The sequence below is a fragment of the Zootoca vivipara genome, chromosome 1 (assembly GCF_963506605.1).
Source record: "Zootoca vivipara chromosome 1, rZooViv1.1, whole genome shotgun sequence".
NCBI classification, from domain to species: Eukaryota; Metazoa; Chordata; class Lepidosauria; order Squamata; family Lacertidae; genus Zootoca; species Zootoca vivipara.
The window spans coordinates 65,831,981-65,847,969 of NC_083276.1; the positions used below are offsets into that span (position 1 = coordinate 65,831,981).

The 15,989-nt window shown below is 40.8% G+C and overlaps 1 protein-coding gene across 12 annotated transcripts in view; it reads left to right on the forward strand.

Annotated features, from left to right (window-relative positions):
* Window positions 1–15,989, forward strand: part of PPFIBP2 (PPFIA binding protein 2) — a 123,404-nt gene that overhangs the window by 57,042 nt on the left and 50,373 nt on the right. For 10 of the 12 annotated variants that reach the window (XM_060275467.1, XM_060275475.1, XM_060275459.1 and 7 more), the window contains 3 exons: window positions 1,894–1,986; window positions 7,866–7,979; window positions 14,421–14,552. In XM_060275467.1, coding sequence (XP_060131450.1) covers window positions 1,894–1,986; window positions 7,866–7,979; window positions 14,421–14,552 — 339 coding nt within the window. The other 2 variants (XM_060275493.1, XM_060275486.1) reach the window with 2 other exon arrangements.

Here is a 15,989-nt window from a genome sequence, read left to right on the forward strand (position 1 = left end):
TTTATGGCTTAATGCAGGATGAATCGTTATCCAGAATTTAATGAATTGTCCTGAGAGAGGGAAAAATTATTTCAACGTACAAAATGTACCTGCTCTTCTAGCTTAAGATACCTTTCTGTTGCACCAAGGGACTTTTATCCTATAGGTTCATCCTATTATGGACTTTCTGGGTCAAATGTGTCAGCCCAATATAAGGTCTGGCTATTAGGTCTGGCTACCTAATGAATGGGACGCGGGTGGCGCTGTGGGTTAAACCACTGAGCCTAGGGCTTGCCGAGCAGAAGGTCAGGGGTTCGAATCCCCACAATGGGGTGAGCTCCTGTTGCTCAGTCCCTGCTCCTGCCAACCTAGCAGTTCGAAAGCACGCCCAAAAGTGCAAGTAGATAAAAAGGTACCGCTACAGCGGGAAGGTAAACAGTGTTTCCGTGCGCTGCTCTGGTTCGCCAGAAGCGGCTTAGTCATGCTGGCCACATGACCTGGAAGCTGTACGCCGGCTCCCTCAGCCAATAAAGTGAAATGAGCTCCGCAACCCCAGAGTCGGTCACGACTGGACCTAATGGTCAGGGGTCCCTTTACCTTTACCTAATGAATGGAGGTCAGGAATATGCTAAGCAAAGTTGTATCCCGATCATAAAGAACATTGTGAAAGAAAATAAAACACTCTATTTCCAGGTAAGAGTATGTAGATACTGCCCTCTTGTCACTACGTGTTGCTGCTTTTCGATCCTGCACAAAATTGACTTGAGGACAGGCTCAAATGAGGAGCCATGAAACTTGCTGGGTGGCCTGTGTCTCAGCTTAACCTCCTCTGCAGGGTAAAATGGAGCAGGGAGGAAAACCATGTATGACAACTTGAGTTCCCTGGAGTAAGGTGGCATCTACACTGACATACACCTTTTACATACTGCAATGCAAGGAATGTTCTTTATAAAGAATTCAGCAATTTCATGAAACTGTGTCGCTCTTATTGCTTGATTTTCATTTGTTGTGATAAGGGTGAACTGTTGACTTTTCTTATACTGTACAGTACTTTTTCCAGTGCATGGGAAGAAGTAATGGGTGTATTAATTGTTCGTCAGCAGTGAATCTGAAGAACACGGTAGGATTGCCATCTTCCAGGCCTGGATGCATACCTTTAAAAAAAAATCCCCCGTACAATGAGAGAGCGTAGCTGTGCCTTCTCTCTTCTGTTCTCTTCCCTGGTTCTGTCACTGATGTCTCTGCCTGTTGTGTTTCTCAGCCACCACAGCAGCCGATGGCAGGACCTGGATAAGAATAGGTGGGACATGCAGGGGTTTAAAGGCAACTGTGTTGCAGCCCTCCTAAACTAGAAAATATGTCTGTTTTACATATTTTAAAAATGTGCATTTCCTGTTTTGAAGGTAGTAAGTAGCAGACAGCTCACTGAGTTTTGGATCTGATTTGTCTTTTGTGGAATTCCAGAAATATGCTGGAGTTGGATGGGTGGCAGTGGACTGACCGTACAGCTGGGATCAGTTATCTGTCCTGGATAATTTCCCTCTTCTCCACCCCCTTCTCTCTCTCTCTCTCTCTCTCTCTCTCATATATGGGTGTAGAGAGGGGGACTGGGAAGATGTTTTCCCTTTTGCCATGATTATATCCTAGAAAATTGCAGGAGTTCCAACTTACATTTCATTTTAAAATCCCAAAATGTTTGTGGCTTAGCAAACTTTGTCTGCAGTCCTAACTCCATTTACCTGGGAGTAGACATGGTTAGGACTGCACTGTCAGCTGAGAAAATTGTAAGCTATGTGATACATTCATGGCATGTTCTTATAGCTATGATTACACAGTGCTTTGAAGTTCTAGGCAAGATCTAACAATACAATCACTTTTGAATTACTCGTAATCTTAACCTGTTGTTCTCTTTAGTCCCAGGTGAATCACCATACTTCTGCCAGCAATGAAACCTATCAAGAACGCCTGACAAGACTAGAGGGTGACAAAGAGTCTCTCATACTGCAGGTATGCAATTTATAGCATCACCATTTGCATTTGGAATTTATTGGTGTGTTTGTTGCTCATTGTGAAAAGCAGGAGAATAGAATATCATTATATCATGTATTTTATATTCTGCTTTTCAGGGCAAGTACTATTTAAAAAAATCCCTGTACCTACTTCATGTGAAAGAATTGTGGTCTTGGCCTGTGTGGTGATGAATTCACTTTATTTTTTAAACACTGTTATTTAAAGTATAATAAAAATCTTATGATATGTTTCTTGGGGGTTAATTGCAGCAACTGTTAGTTATTGTAGTTGCTGGTGTCAACTTTTAAATTCAATTTCCTGTCTGAAGATTCTACATATTTTAAATATACATATATATTAAAATATTTAAGTACTGAGAGAGCGGAAAACCTTAGATCTCTATACTCTAAATCTCTGGGTCAAATAGATTGTGGATTCAGCTAGACATCAGCAACAGTAACAAAAAAGCACATCCCTAATGGACTATTGACTTTTAAGGGGGACCTGGTTTGACCCCATAGCCTTTAATGGTGTCTTGAAACTGCTTGGCTGCTGCCTCTCTCTTTATCTCTGCCAGGAACATGTGTTCAAAGCTGGGACAAATCTCACTTCAGTGCTTAGCAGTAGGAAAATAGTATCAGTTCATTTTGTGTAGCCTAAAAAACTGAAATCTGAGTGAGAAACTCCAGGCTGTAAAGTTTGGTGGTAGCACCTCTTTCCCCCCTGCTTACTTTTGACTGAAATGAAATGTACAATTGTTCTCAAAGTTGGGAGTTCAGTTTTGGTTGCTGGTGGTCATTTTATCCAAGAAGAAAAGGCTTCTTGGTCCAAAGTCTTAAAACAGAGAGAAGGAAAGGAAAGATTTGTGTGATGGGCTTTTTGAGTACAGTCGTACCTTGGTTCTCGAATGCCTTGTGACTTGAATGTTTTGGCTCCTGAACACCCCAAACCCAGAAGTGAGTGTTTGCGAACGTTCTTTGGAACCTGAACATCTGACGCGGCTTCCAATTGAGTGCAGGAAGCTACTGCAGCCAATCAGAAGCCACGCCTTGGTTTTCGAACTTTTCGGAAGTCAAACAGATTTTCAGAATGGATTCTGTTTGGGAACCAAGGTACCACTGTACTGTACTGTATACAGGCAACACTTTTTATCGGGGCTTTTTTCAGCTGGAGCCCACCAGAGCTCAGCTCTGGCACTTCTCAGTGCCATTCTAAGAGAAAAAGGTAGGTGTTCAGCACCTCTTTTTCTAGAAAAATAGAACAGCCTCTTATGCTGGTTGCAATGTCCAGTCTACACTCTTACCTTCCAACACAAAAATTACATTATGGGAATATAACTCACAGGCTGTGTACTGTGATGCACTGGTGTTCTACAAGACGGGCTGAAATGCGTGTTGAAATTAAGTCACCATGTTGGGTGTTCTTTGTATTGTTATGCAGAAATTATTTTCTCCCTCTCCAACACCCAAAAATAAGCAGTGAAGGAGAGTGAAAGAATTCACCAGGATACTCTCATGCAGTCTGCACTGTGACTGAGAAGTATGGGGCAGTCCCAGAAGCATCATCATTGCTCAGAAAGCAATGGCTCATAGCTGAGTTATGAATAAATGGGCAAGGAAAGCAGGACATGCCAAAATAATATCACACAGATGCACATAGCTTTAGGATCAAGAAGAACATAAAATGTACGTGTGGTGTGCAAGCTTGAAGTGTTCATCTGTTTTAAGTCAAATAAACCCAGTAAGATAAGGTATATTATTTTCATGAATATTTCCACCTTCCTATGCCTTGGCTTGCACATTCAGGGCAATTAGCTGAAGAGATGATCTGATCTGATCATAGTTGTGAGTTCCATGAGTATTATCAGTTCCTGTGCATCTGTTTACCCATTCAAAAGTACAGAAAACAATGCGTGTGTCCTTGATGTTCATGTTACGAGCAGTTGGCTTAATTGTGCATTTTGTTCATTAATCCAACATACAGAAATCAGTGGGTAATTGGTGTGCATTGCTTGGATAATTAGCTTAATTGCTGCAAAGCAACTTTCACGGTTAAGCTGATGCATCAGGTTTTCTCAAGAATTTGATTATAATACATGCCATCAGTTAGTGCCATTGTCCAAAGCCGTGAAATGAGGGGTATTTTACGAGAGGAATATTACAGTGCTTGCAGCATCCCTATGTGATTCAAGTATTGCAAATGGTTCATTAAGAAACTATTGCAGTAATGTTTATAGCTTGTTTAATTGCTGTCATTCCTTTAGTATAAGATGTAATGACTACTAGAACACAGACCTTCTGACCAGCTTTTGTCTTAATAGGTGTTTATATTTACTACTCAAGAGGCATGAAGGGAATAAAAATATCTGAAGCAAGAATACATACTCTGATCACTTGATATAGATTATGACTTAATTATAACTGTTAACCGATATTGAGTTAAGAGCTCATTTTTTAAAGAAAAAATAAACAATATACCAGTAGACCCAGGGAATTCCCAATGTATTAAAATAGTAGATAGACCATGCAAGACTGAAATTGGCCCAACAATAAAATAGATTGCTAACTAGAATAGAATGCCCCTTTTCAGGTTGCACAAGTAGGGCTGTGCAAAATGTTAATATGTGAACATTTTTACAGTCGTTTGTGGAGCTGACATGCTACCCAAAGATTATGAGGAGGCAGATGCTCATTGTTAGTAGATTTATTGGGGGGGGGAGATTTGTAACTGGTTAATGAGGTGGTCCAGGGACTAGTGTTTTATTTTCTGTCTCTTGTTTTAAGACGAAGGGGCAGCTCGACAACACACACTTGGGAAATGGGCCCACTAAAAAAAGAATAAGGGAATCGGCCCAATCTGTATCAAAGTTAGTAAAAAATACATTCACCACCACCCTCACATTTCAGAGAACTTGGGGCCCTTCCCCTGGATACCACAAAATGTGTGTCCCCCCCTTGTTTCTATTCAAAGTTCTGCTGAAGGTGGGAGAGAGGGTTTTATGCTGTCCCAAGCACAGGATCACCCCCAAATATATTCCTACTTACCAAGAGACAAAACTGCCCTTGGCTGCTTTTCCAGACTAAAGCTGCTTATATATAATTACTCTTAACTTTGGATAATTGGCTTCCTAAATAAGTAATGCCATTGTGATTTGGTTGGCATTGTTTCTAATGGACACAGGAGATTTGGGTTTAAATCTCCGCTCAGCCCTGAAATTATCAGAGTCTACCTTGGGAAGCTCATTCTAGTGCATTAGCTTTCCCCCATGTTTCTTTGTAGTCGGCTACACATTGCAGGTGAACATTGTGTGCATATAGACGTTTGCAAAGTGCCGGGGAGAGAATCTTACACATCTGCCTAGACCGATTGAATGGAACACCTTTTGAAATAGCCCCAGAAAGAAGGGCTACTCTGCAAAACCAAGCGTCTCTCTCTCTTCAACATTCCCCTATAGTAGCAGCCAACCAAAACTGCTGTGGAAACTGCTGTGGAATCTGAGCTCCATGAAAGAATTTCTTAATGCAGCAGGCATCATTTTGGGGTTCAGAAATGGGAACTATGGCAAGAATCTAAAATTCCTAAATAAATGCAGGTTCCTTCTGGATTCTATCCAGAAGAGCCAATCCCAACATTGTCTGCTCTTCATGGACAAAGCAGATTTCAATTCTGAGACGTAATAACGATCTATGGGGTTCCATTGTTGGTCATTACCCCATTCCATATAACACAAAGCAGGAAAACATTCAGTTGGCAGAGATGCAATTCATTAGATGTAATGTAGCTGGGCACAGGCATCTCTTTGCCTTAATGTTGGCCACCCCAATTCTGCAGTCCTATGAAAGAATTAGTAGCCTGTCAAATGTCAGTTGGTTTATTATATGGTCAATGCAGCTTAGAACGCTTTATGCTAAATGCTGGAGATTACAAACCATACCAAAGATAAAGAATGGGTTGGGGAAAACCTGGGGTGCCAGTTTAACATATTTTCTATGAAGTTGAGAAAGAAGAGAAAAGACTGGGAGAATAGCAGAAATCTATTGATTTTAGTAAGGGATTTCAAACCAACCAAGCACTATGGATTTAAAATGTAGTAGTATTTGTGAATCACTGTTTTGAAAAATAGATATGCTTTATTTATTATGGGATAGATTAATGAATTTATGGAAATGGTGCTTTATGTTTGAACATGGGATTATAGCAGGTAGGAAGATTAATCTTCTGAATAAGCTTTCGGTTAGTAACATTATTGTTAAGTGATTATTAAGGGATAATGGCTTTGCTTACATAGGATTAATAATCTTACTCATTTTGTGTTATAATTATTTATGCTGTTGTGAAAACAATAAGATTTTTTTAAATAACTTGTAGCCTGTCTACCTACAAATCCTGGCTCTTGGCATGTGAATGACCTCAAAATGTGGAGGTATCTCTATTTCAGCTTGCAAAATCTTTATAAATCACTAAAGGTGATTCTTCCTTTACAAAGTAGAAGGCTGGTTTTAGATATGACTAGGCTTGCTTTGCTACACAGTCAACTGCTTTCTCCCTAAATCTGGATTACTGGGGAAAGCCTACAATTATGTACTTTTACTGAAGTACAAAAGGTGTGTCTCTGACGCATACCGCTGCAATATTTCTTTCCCAATTTTTATGTTAGCAAACTTCTCAAACAAAGAAACAGGCAGAAAGGAAAATCAAGTCCTTGAAGCTCTTCAGTCAAGATTATTCCAGCATTCAGGTTTAATTGGTTAAAAGAAATCTGGAGGTGTTAGTTATGAGAGGTAGGAAGCCCAGTGAACCCTCTGGCAATCCAGATTTGCAGAAGGCACACAGAGTCTGCTTGCTTGCTTGCTTGTTTGTTTCAGTTCCATTAGCTACCATTGGGTTCCGCTGCTATTTATTTCTTCGCACAGAATGAAGAGTTCATGTTGTTTCCTGTAGCTGTGGGGTGACACCATTCTTGGATCTCCCTGAGAATTGTTACTAATTCATTCCCAACAATTCAGTGCCTAAACTCTGGCATTCATGTTTAAGCTTGTAATACTTTGAACCTGTGAAAAGCAGAGCACTGCCAGTGTTAAAACATGTATTTTGCATATTACGTTTTTTAAACAGTCACAGAAGGCTTTGTTGATAGGTAAGCTGTTCTCGTGCTCTTGTAAGGAGAAAGGTAATTGGTTGGCTTCCTACAGGACTCTCCCTTACGTTTCCCCCTTTCTAAGGAGAGAAGTGTTGGCAGAAGCTGAAAGGGTTGTGCGTGCTCAAAGCCCACTTAAAATATTAACAGGATTCTTCAGGGGCTTTTTCCCTTTGAAGGATTATTTACTGTAAATGCTAGCACATGATCTTCAGTGTTCGGTTTTCACATCAGCATTTGTTTGTTTTTCTATCCTTCCAAATGCCTCTTTTTTAATTTTTTAAAAATGTTGCTGGTATTTTCCTCCTTCTCCAAAGTGTGATGTGGTGACTTCTTAAGGTAAGAACAAACTGTCATTTTGAAAATAGAGTAAGACATTTTAAAGTCATTTAGTAACTAATTGAATGATTGGAGGGGGATTAAAAAGAAAAGAAAAAGTCTGTGTAATGAGGTGTATGTTGGGCTGAAGCCTGGGAAGGCATGGGTTCAAATCCCTATTTGGAGATGAACCTTATCAAGATGACCTCGGTTCTGCTGGTTGCTGCCTTTAAACCAAATCTATTTTATCTGGCTGTTAGAGAACACGAAGAGAACATGCCACCACCTATAAGGAAGAGTGGCCAACACATGTGGGTGGATGCATATAGCTACAATTCATTGCTAACAGGAATGACATTTATCCCTGAATATATGAAAGATTTCCTCTTTATGACTGTTCCCTTTTTGTCCTCAATTGTAGGTGAGCGTCCTTACAGACCAGGTGGAGGCCCAAGGAGAAAAGATCAGAGATCTAGAAGTTTGCCTCGAGGGGCACCAGCTGAAACTTAATGCTACCGAAGAGATGCTTCAACAGGTAGGAGGAGTGTGGGATTTGTAAGGAAGCTTTTTGTGAATAAGCAGACTCCATGTACATATCTGGCTCTATAGTCACTCAAGACAAATAGGCTGGAATTAGATATGTCTCTAGCCTCCTTACACAAATCTATTTTTATGAGATGCTTTTGCTTTCTTGACTGGTGTGTGGTATTCTATATTTTAGGCATATAATGCTGTGACTAGTAGGCATGTAAATTGATACCATTGTGTGTATTATTATTCATTAGTGTGACAAAGAAAAGTCAACAAGAGGGCTGAAAAACCTGTTAAACTGGTTAGATGTTCTTTTTTTATATAGCTGTAGAGGTTAGCCTAATGAAATGGGTGGCTTAGAAGCTGTTTTCACACAGTTTGGTTTGAGGTTTAAATAATGAGTGATTTTTATGGAATTTGGGAAGCTTTAAGAGTTTTAATTGATATTCTTTATTTTTAACTGAGCATCTGTGTCCGAAGGTCTCCTTATATGCAGCCATTTGCTTGCAAAAGCAGTTGGATGGTAGACCCAGCTCAGCCCACTTTCTACAGCAGCAGACAAAGAGGGGTCAGTCTTTGCAGCTTGAAGTGACTTGCTGAGTAGAACAAAAGCAACTGTTAATACATAAAACAAACTCTGAAGGATTTGTTCCTTGCAGTCTCCAGGCCTGCCTATAATCTTGGGATTCTAGAAGTACATCACACTCTGGGATCCTGGCACAAGGAGATCCCAACTGCTTTTTTCCAACACTGGGAGCTGGCCCCTGTGCTGAAGCCCCCGAGCATGTGTTTCCTATATGCCTGCATTCACATAAATTAGAGGATAGCTCAGTCAGTAGAGCATGAGACTTTTAATATCAGGGTCATGGGTTCAAGCCCCACGTTGGGCAAAAAATTCCTCCAATGCAGGGGGTTGGACTACATGACCCTGGTTCTCCCTTCCAACTCTGCAGTTCTATGATTCATATACCGGGAAAAATATGTGGTAAGCATGCTTCAAAAATACATTTTTCTGGAACATGTGGAGCATCCCATAAAAGCACACAAGTGGAAAATGTGTTTGGTAATATCATCATTTGCTATGGAAATTTAATTTAAATTGGTGAGTTGCATTGAAAAAACAACCAGGAATAAGCCCTCCATGACCTTCTCTTATGAAGTATCTAAATTGCATGTTGCTTTTAGTGCCCTGAAGTCGCTTGATAGCCCTAAGCAAGCCATGGTCTCTCTGTAATATGAGGATAGCAATACTGACACACTCAGCATGGTATTTTGCATGTAAAACTTGCAAGATAAGGTAGGTGGGGCGGCTTGGATATTTGTACACTCTAAAGGTTAGGTGTCATTATTCCTACATGCAATTTGATACATGGTAGAATTTATCTTCTTCCATACAGCAACAGTAGATCTCCACAGGCGCTCTAGTTGGGATATTCTTCAAGTTAGGACTGACGCACATAACCAAATACAACTGCCAGCAATATGTTTATAAATATATACTGTGTGTTTATATATATATAGTCTCCAGGCTTGGCTACATGGATTCAAATATGCTAGTGGCAAAGTATTTCCTGGAGTGCAGTGTTGCAAGTACAAACTGTGGTTCAGCATGCCAACTCTCATTGCACATCAGGTTGGTTTTGGAGTTTAGTTTAATTGTGGCATTTGCCGTGAGCGTTCTTGAATCCGGGCTGTTGTCCTCTAAAGAAAAAGGCACAAACTGCACAGTCCTCAAAATGTTAGTCGTCGTCTTCTTCTTTGGCGATCACTCATAGCCGAGTAAGATTGTCTTCCATAAACACAGTTTTAACAATGAGTCCGTAAGTGACTGTGGAGGCCAATTCTGGATCCACATGTCCTTCCACAGTGGGGACATTGGTTTCCGGGCAGGAGTTGATCACGGTGTGGATTTGCCAAGTGTGCCTTCCTCTTAGCATGTTTCTCCCTTGCGTCCTGAGTTTGAGTGTCTTCAAAGCCCATGACACCTTTGGTAAAGGCTGTTCTCCAATTGAAGCGGTTGCAGGCCCGTGTTTCCCAATTGTTGGTGTTTATACTACATTTTTAAAGATTTGCCTTGAGACAGTCTTTAAACCTCTTTTGTTGACCACCAGCATTACGCTTTCCATTTTCAACTTCGGAATAGAGTAGTTGCTTTGGAAGACGATAATCGGGCATCCACACAACACGACCAGTCCAACAAAGTTGATGTCGAAATGTTAGAATCCAAATGGTGACACTTTCCATCACTTCTATGTTGCAGACAACATGCATTCATCAGCATAAGCAACTGGTTATCTGTAAACGTTGGGGCTCTGACTTCTTTCCCTGCCATGTGGCAGGAGCAGTGGAGGAGAGTGAGAGCTTCTCAGTAGTGTGCACTAACCGTGGTTTCAATGTGACATGTGGGCCAAGCCTTACCCTATCTGTGATCATCACAACCATTGGCTAATTTACTTGGCATCCAGCTCTGTTTCCATTTGGTCTTGCTCATGATCCAAAAGCATGGGGGCAGCAGCATCAGCTGAAACTAAGCAGGTCTGGGTCAATTCAGTGTCTTGATGGAAGGCTGCCTGGGAACCCGATGTGCACTGCCTTGAAAAGGAAAGGCAGGAAACAAAGAATGTTAAATAAGCACCGTCTTGGATGTTTGCTGTATTTAAATTCCAAATATTGCTTTCTGATATGAAAGTGCTGTCCCTTGGTCCTTGGTGTCTTAGGCCAGTTAGGATTTCTGGGTGGTAAGAGGAAGGTGTTCAGTGATGCGTTTTTCCTTTTTTTTTGCTATGCTTGAGGTCTCACTTTCAGCACTGAAGAAAGTTCTGGGTCTAAGCACTGGTGAGATATGCCTGAAATTAGTCTTTGGCTCTTTTTGCAGAGGACTAAGTGTTCGAACAGTTGCCCTCCTGGCAAGTTGCATGCTTCTCCTTTCTTTCTAACTTCTCTTTTTGGACTCGCAGTGTGTAAACAGAGAAGTGGAAGGCTGCAATCCGCTGCCTCTTACTGTGTCATCTTGAAATGGTGCAAGAAGCCACATTCTCAGCTGTGTTTTAACTTAAGCAAATATTCCATTTCTACCACAGCTGACACATAGCTCTTGTAAAAAGTGCCGCCCTCATCCAAGCGTGATTCTTGCTGAATTTTGGGAATCGGGTAGGACTCTATAGCCTGTTTGTTTCCATAGTGCTTTAACGAAGGAATGGATTGTACCAGCTTCAACTTTCAGCAGTGTATTTCCCACAAAGTACGTATTAAATGTCATGGAGTTTAAATGGAATATTCTTTGGGGATATTCTGTTATACAGCATGAGTTTCTGCTTGCTTTTCTATTTTGAATATCTTGGAACAGGATGGTGGGGATTTGTGACGGATTGTAAATTCTACTTACCAGGTGAATACTCTCTTTGGGTGAATACCTTGGTCTTACACCAACTATGCAATTCAAGCTAGCTAATATTCCTCAACCCTGCCACCATTTCCAAGTTTCCAGAAAGCATAAATAAGCCTGTGCTGCTGCTTTTTGTTACAAATTCATTTCATGCTTAGATTTTGGGAAGATTAAACAGTGTAAAAACTGAACACAATGTGTTAACTTCATGCAATATGGTTGTTGTGTTGCTGTTTAGAAATTATTATGAATTTAAAGACAAAGCAAACTTAATATATGACATTTTTAACACCTTCTGCATGGTTTTGGATCCTTGAACTTGGATTTTTGTTTTGTTTTTTAGAAAGAAAAAGATTTGGAGGGGGTGTTTCTTGCAAATTACTTTGATTAGTACTAAATGACAGATTTATAGCAGTCAGAATAAAACAAAGACCCTGCATCGTGTACTGCCAAATTTTGTTATACTTATTTATAAATGTACTAAACAATATAGATTATACTCTGTCTGGCTGTCTCTGCTACTGTCTTTTTACAGATCCTCCTGAAACTCTTGTAGCCAAAATTAGCTGTGCACATGACATGTATTATCTTTTCAGTTCAAAACCAATAACGCAATCTGTACTTTTACTTCTTACAACTTTGTATTTATTCAAGTTGCCTTCTAATTGCATCATACCGCTGGAATACTCTGTAATTTACCCATAACAAGGTGGGTCATATTCCACTAATGAACTGCTCAACATAAGCATCTGCTTGAAGATAGAAATAATGACTTCCACATGTTAGCATCTGCACTGTGGCATTTTTTCAAGCTGTGCTTCAGATAATTTTTAGTTCAGTAGACTTTCTGGACCACAAGTCTCATCTGGCTAAAATTAAAGCAGCACCACTGAAGTATAACATCGGCGTTCGCTTTTCTAAAAACTAAAAGTTAGGGAAGTTGCAGGGCTGTCATGCATTGTCACTTTAAGTAAGGGTTGTATGTAAGTCCCAATCACACCTTTCTGTGTTACATTCCACAGAATGTGTTCCCAAATATTTTGCATCTCTTACTTTTGTGCTGGTTCAACATGTGTCTTTCTTCCAACTCTATGATTCTATTATACTAACGCTCTGGATTGTGATCTCTGCTTGCTTGCTTTTATAACTTTTAGCCAAATCCAAAGTTTGTCTTTACTGTTTGTGGCATAACACCGAAATCCATCTGTGTTGAATTCAAGATTAGAGCTCTTGCTTTCTAGCTGCCCTATCTGCATTTTAATGCAGGCTTCAGAAATACTTTAATTGGGACAAGACTCTCAACAGTTAGCTCCAGATCCTGTTTTCAATGCCAAGACTTAGTCCTGGATAATGTGAAATAGCAGTTAGGGGAGAATAGCTTTCAGCTTGTGCAATGTATCACCTCTACACCACATAAGCAGTATTTATAAATTGGGGATTAAGAGGGGAGGTATTTTGGGGGGTGAGAGTTTAAAACAGGATGGGACAAATTCATGGACTACATGCCTCTTTAGCTATCAGCTGCCATGGCTATATGGAATCTTCTCCTTCACTAATATAGCACTGCTCTATACATATCCACAAACTACTTTTCTGTGTTCAGGAACTGTGTGCTTCTGGAATACTAATGACTGGGAGAATTTTGTTCAAGAGTGCTGGGGAAATTGTTTCTCCCTGCAAACCTGGAGACTTCCTGTCCAATTGTGCTGCTTCAGAAACCCCAGAACACCAATGTTGGAGATCGCAACGGGGTTGCACTTTTTTTTTCCTTGGCACATAGTTAAATTATGGAAGTCGTTCCCAGAGGAGACAGTGATGGCCACCAACTTGGATGGCTTTAGGGGAGGATTGAATGAACGAATTCATGAAAGATGAGGCTATCCATTACAACTTGCTGTGATGGCTATGATCTGCCTCCACAGTCAGAGGACATCCTGCCCCACTGAAGGGGGTTTGGTATGCTAGGGACCTGATGCACATAAAGCATCAGAGATGACAAAGTTCTGTTTCAATTTTAGAGGGAGCACTCCCAAGCTGTTGAGGGCAGCCTCATGCATGCCCCACATCACTCCAAAATCTGCTCTGGAGTGTTGGGGGGAAACCCAGAACAGATTTAGGGGGTGTGCTGGGGGAGAAGTAATTCTGCCCACACAAAGCACTACAGCCTATTATCTGTAGCAATCACGTTGTGATATGTCATTTGAATCCATCCCACAGCAGGGTGTTTCAAAAACAAAATTAAAAGATTGGTCTGATATGTAGGATCCCATACATATCCTGTCTCTGAAATATGGCGGATATGACCATAAGCAGATCTGTAGGAAGGTGAGACTGCTTAACCCTTCAGACTTTTCCATTTTGCCACTTAAAAATCTTCCCTCCAAAATCTCTTTTTACAACCACAAGTAGGAAACAATATGAATAGAAGTGGGTCTTCTCCTGTGCGTGGAAAAGTGGGGACAGGGGCTGAGGCTTAAGCAGAGGGAAAGGGTTAAGCACCTCTCCTTCTCCATATTTCAGCCTCCCATGACAACTTAGGCTTTTTAAAAATAAAGCAGGGAATACATATACACAATTGTGTGTAACATGTATATGAAACAGTACACTCTAAAGTTTAAGAAGCAGAGCGCAAAATTCATTGTTAAGCTTTCAAAACACACTCGGTACTAACAATTGCTGTGTAATGAATTTGTTCCACTGCCTCAACAAAAGACCTCTGTTCTGTATTCTCAAGTAAACTTGAAAATCCCTTACCTTGTGGTGTCTTTATTTTGTCCCAGGTCTAAAAACAATTATGAAGGGTTGCTTTACTTAATAGTAGTGAACACTTGGGTTAAATGTTTCCATTAAAAAAACATTTTTAAATGGCTATGTGGCTCTTAATGTAATATTTATATTCAGTTAAGTGTTGCCTGTGAATTGTTAAATTTGGAGAAGGAAGTACTTTTTCTGTCAGCCATGGAATTGAGTGAATAAAAACATGCCAGCCGGGCATGTGTCTCTGACAGGGTCCTACTCGTAAGTAGGCCTTTTACTGACAGTACACTCCTATTTTTGCAGGAGCTGCTAAGTCGAACATCGCTGGAAACTCAGAAATTGGACCTAATGGCAGAAGTTTCGGATCTGAAGATTAAGCTGGTTGGGATGGAGAAGGAACAAAGCGAATATGAAGAGAAGCAGAACAAAGCTGAGGTGAGCCTTGCTTGGTTGCCATTTGAATTCATGACACTGAGAACAGACCTACATGCTCCATCTCCTAAGTAGGTGTTTAAAATCTGGCCACGAGGGTTCAATTTCAGCCATGCCATGGTGCATGGGAGGGTAATGCTGTACTCTTCCTTCACCCTTTGCTAGTCTCTACCAACTATTTCCAAGTTGCCTTTCATGCAGCGGAGATTCCAAGCTCATCTCTGCAAGCTTTTACTGCTCTGGTAATTTTGCTTTCTCATCAGTCTTTGCCAGGGCTGGCGAGGTGAACTGCCATCTCTCTGTGTTGAACGATCCGGTTATTCTGGATGCAGAAAATTATCCACCCTCCACGGAGGCTGTTGTCTCTGCATGAGTCACTGCTCTGGGTAACCGTGTTCCAGTAAGGAGATATGCATATATGCACCTTACAGATAAACACGAAGTGGTGTCCAGTGAGAGAGTTCATTCCCCTCTAGACATCTTTGGATACAAGAGTGGACTGGGCTCCCTAATTTTAACTCTGAAAAAAAGTGTGCCACAGGTGCTAGAAGTTTGGTGCATACTTTGGCTAAGCAGTTTTTCCAAATATGACTGGTAGCAAACTGTGTGTGTGTGTGTGTGTGCGCGCGCGCGTGCGTGTGCGCGTGCACACACACACACACACACACACACACACACACACACTACCATGTACCTCATCTACCATATTGTTGTTGCCACTCAAACTCACTCTTCTTATCACACAGGTGCTCAGTCATATATTTGTTTGTTTATTTTGGCTTCATTCCATGTTTCCTCTGGTCTTAATTTTCTCTCTTCCTCTTGTGTAGTCAGTAGTGAACCTGATCAGTGAACTACAAGAACAAATGTGTAGACTGCAGCTGGAGATTAATAGTAAAATCCAGGAAAGAAAATCCCACAGTAGGAAGCCAAATATGGCAGCAGTCGGTCCTCAAGATAGCATTGACTCGGTGACAGAGGTCCCTGTTTGGAAGAATTGCACTCAGTGTGATGTATGAGAAGTAAATTTTGGCCTGAGTTTGTGCATTGCCCCCTTTCAGAGACCAAACTAAACTACTAACTGGAGCTTGCTGTGATCAAGTGGCATTAATTTGTGTAGCTTTCACTAGACAGAGTGCTGTGTTTAAGAAACCAACAGGAAATTTTTGCTTGTCTTGGCCCAGCATGCTTTCATCCAGACCAAGTAAACATGTGCTTTATCTCCCAGTTGTAAATCAGTTTTGTCTCCTGTTTGGAAGGATTTCCTCAGAAGTTGCTCCATGTAAAATTAGGAGGGCTGCTTAAATTGTGCTGCAGCTAAGTTGGCCTAACATACAAGATACTTATCATGGTGTTCAACAGTCTTTTATATCTATTATGGGATGCTTTGGTGATAGTCTAGTTGGATAAATGCAGATAGGCATCTTGATTATGGGTTAC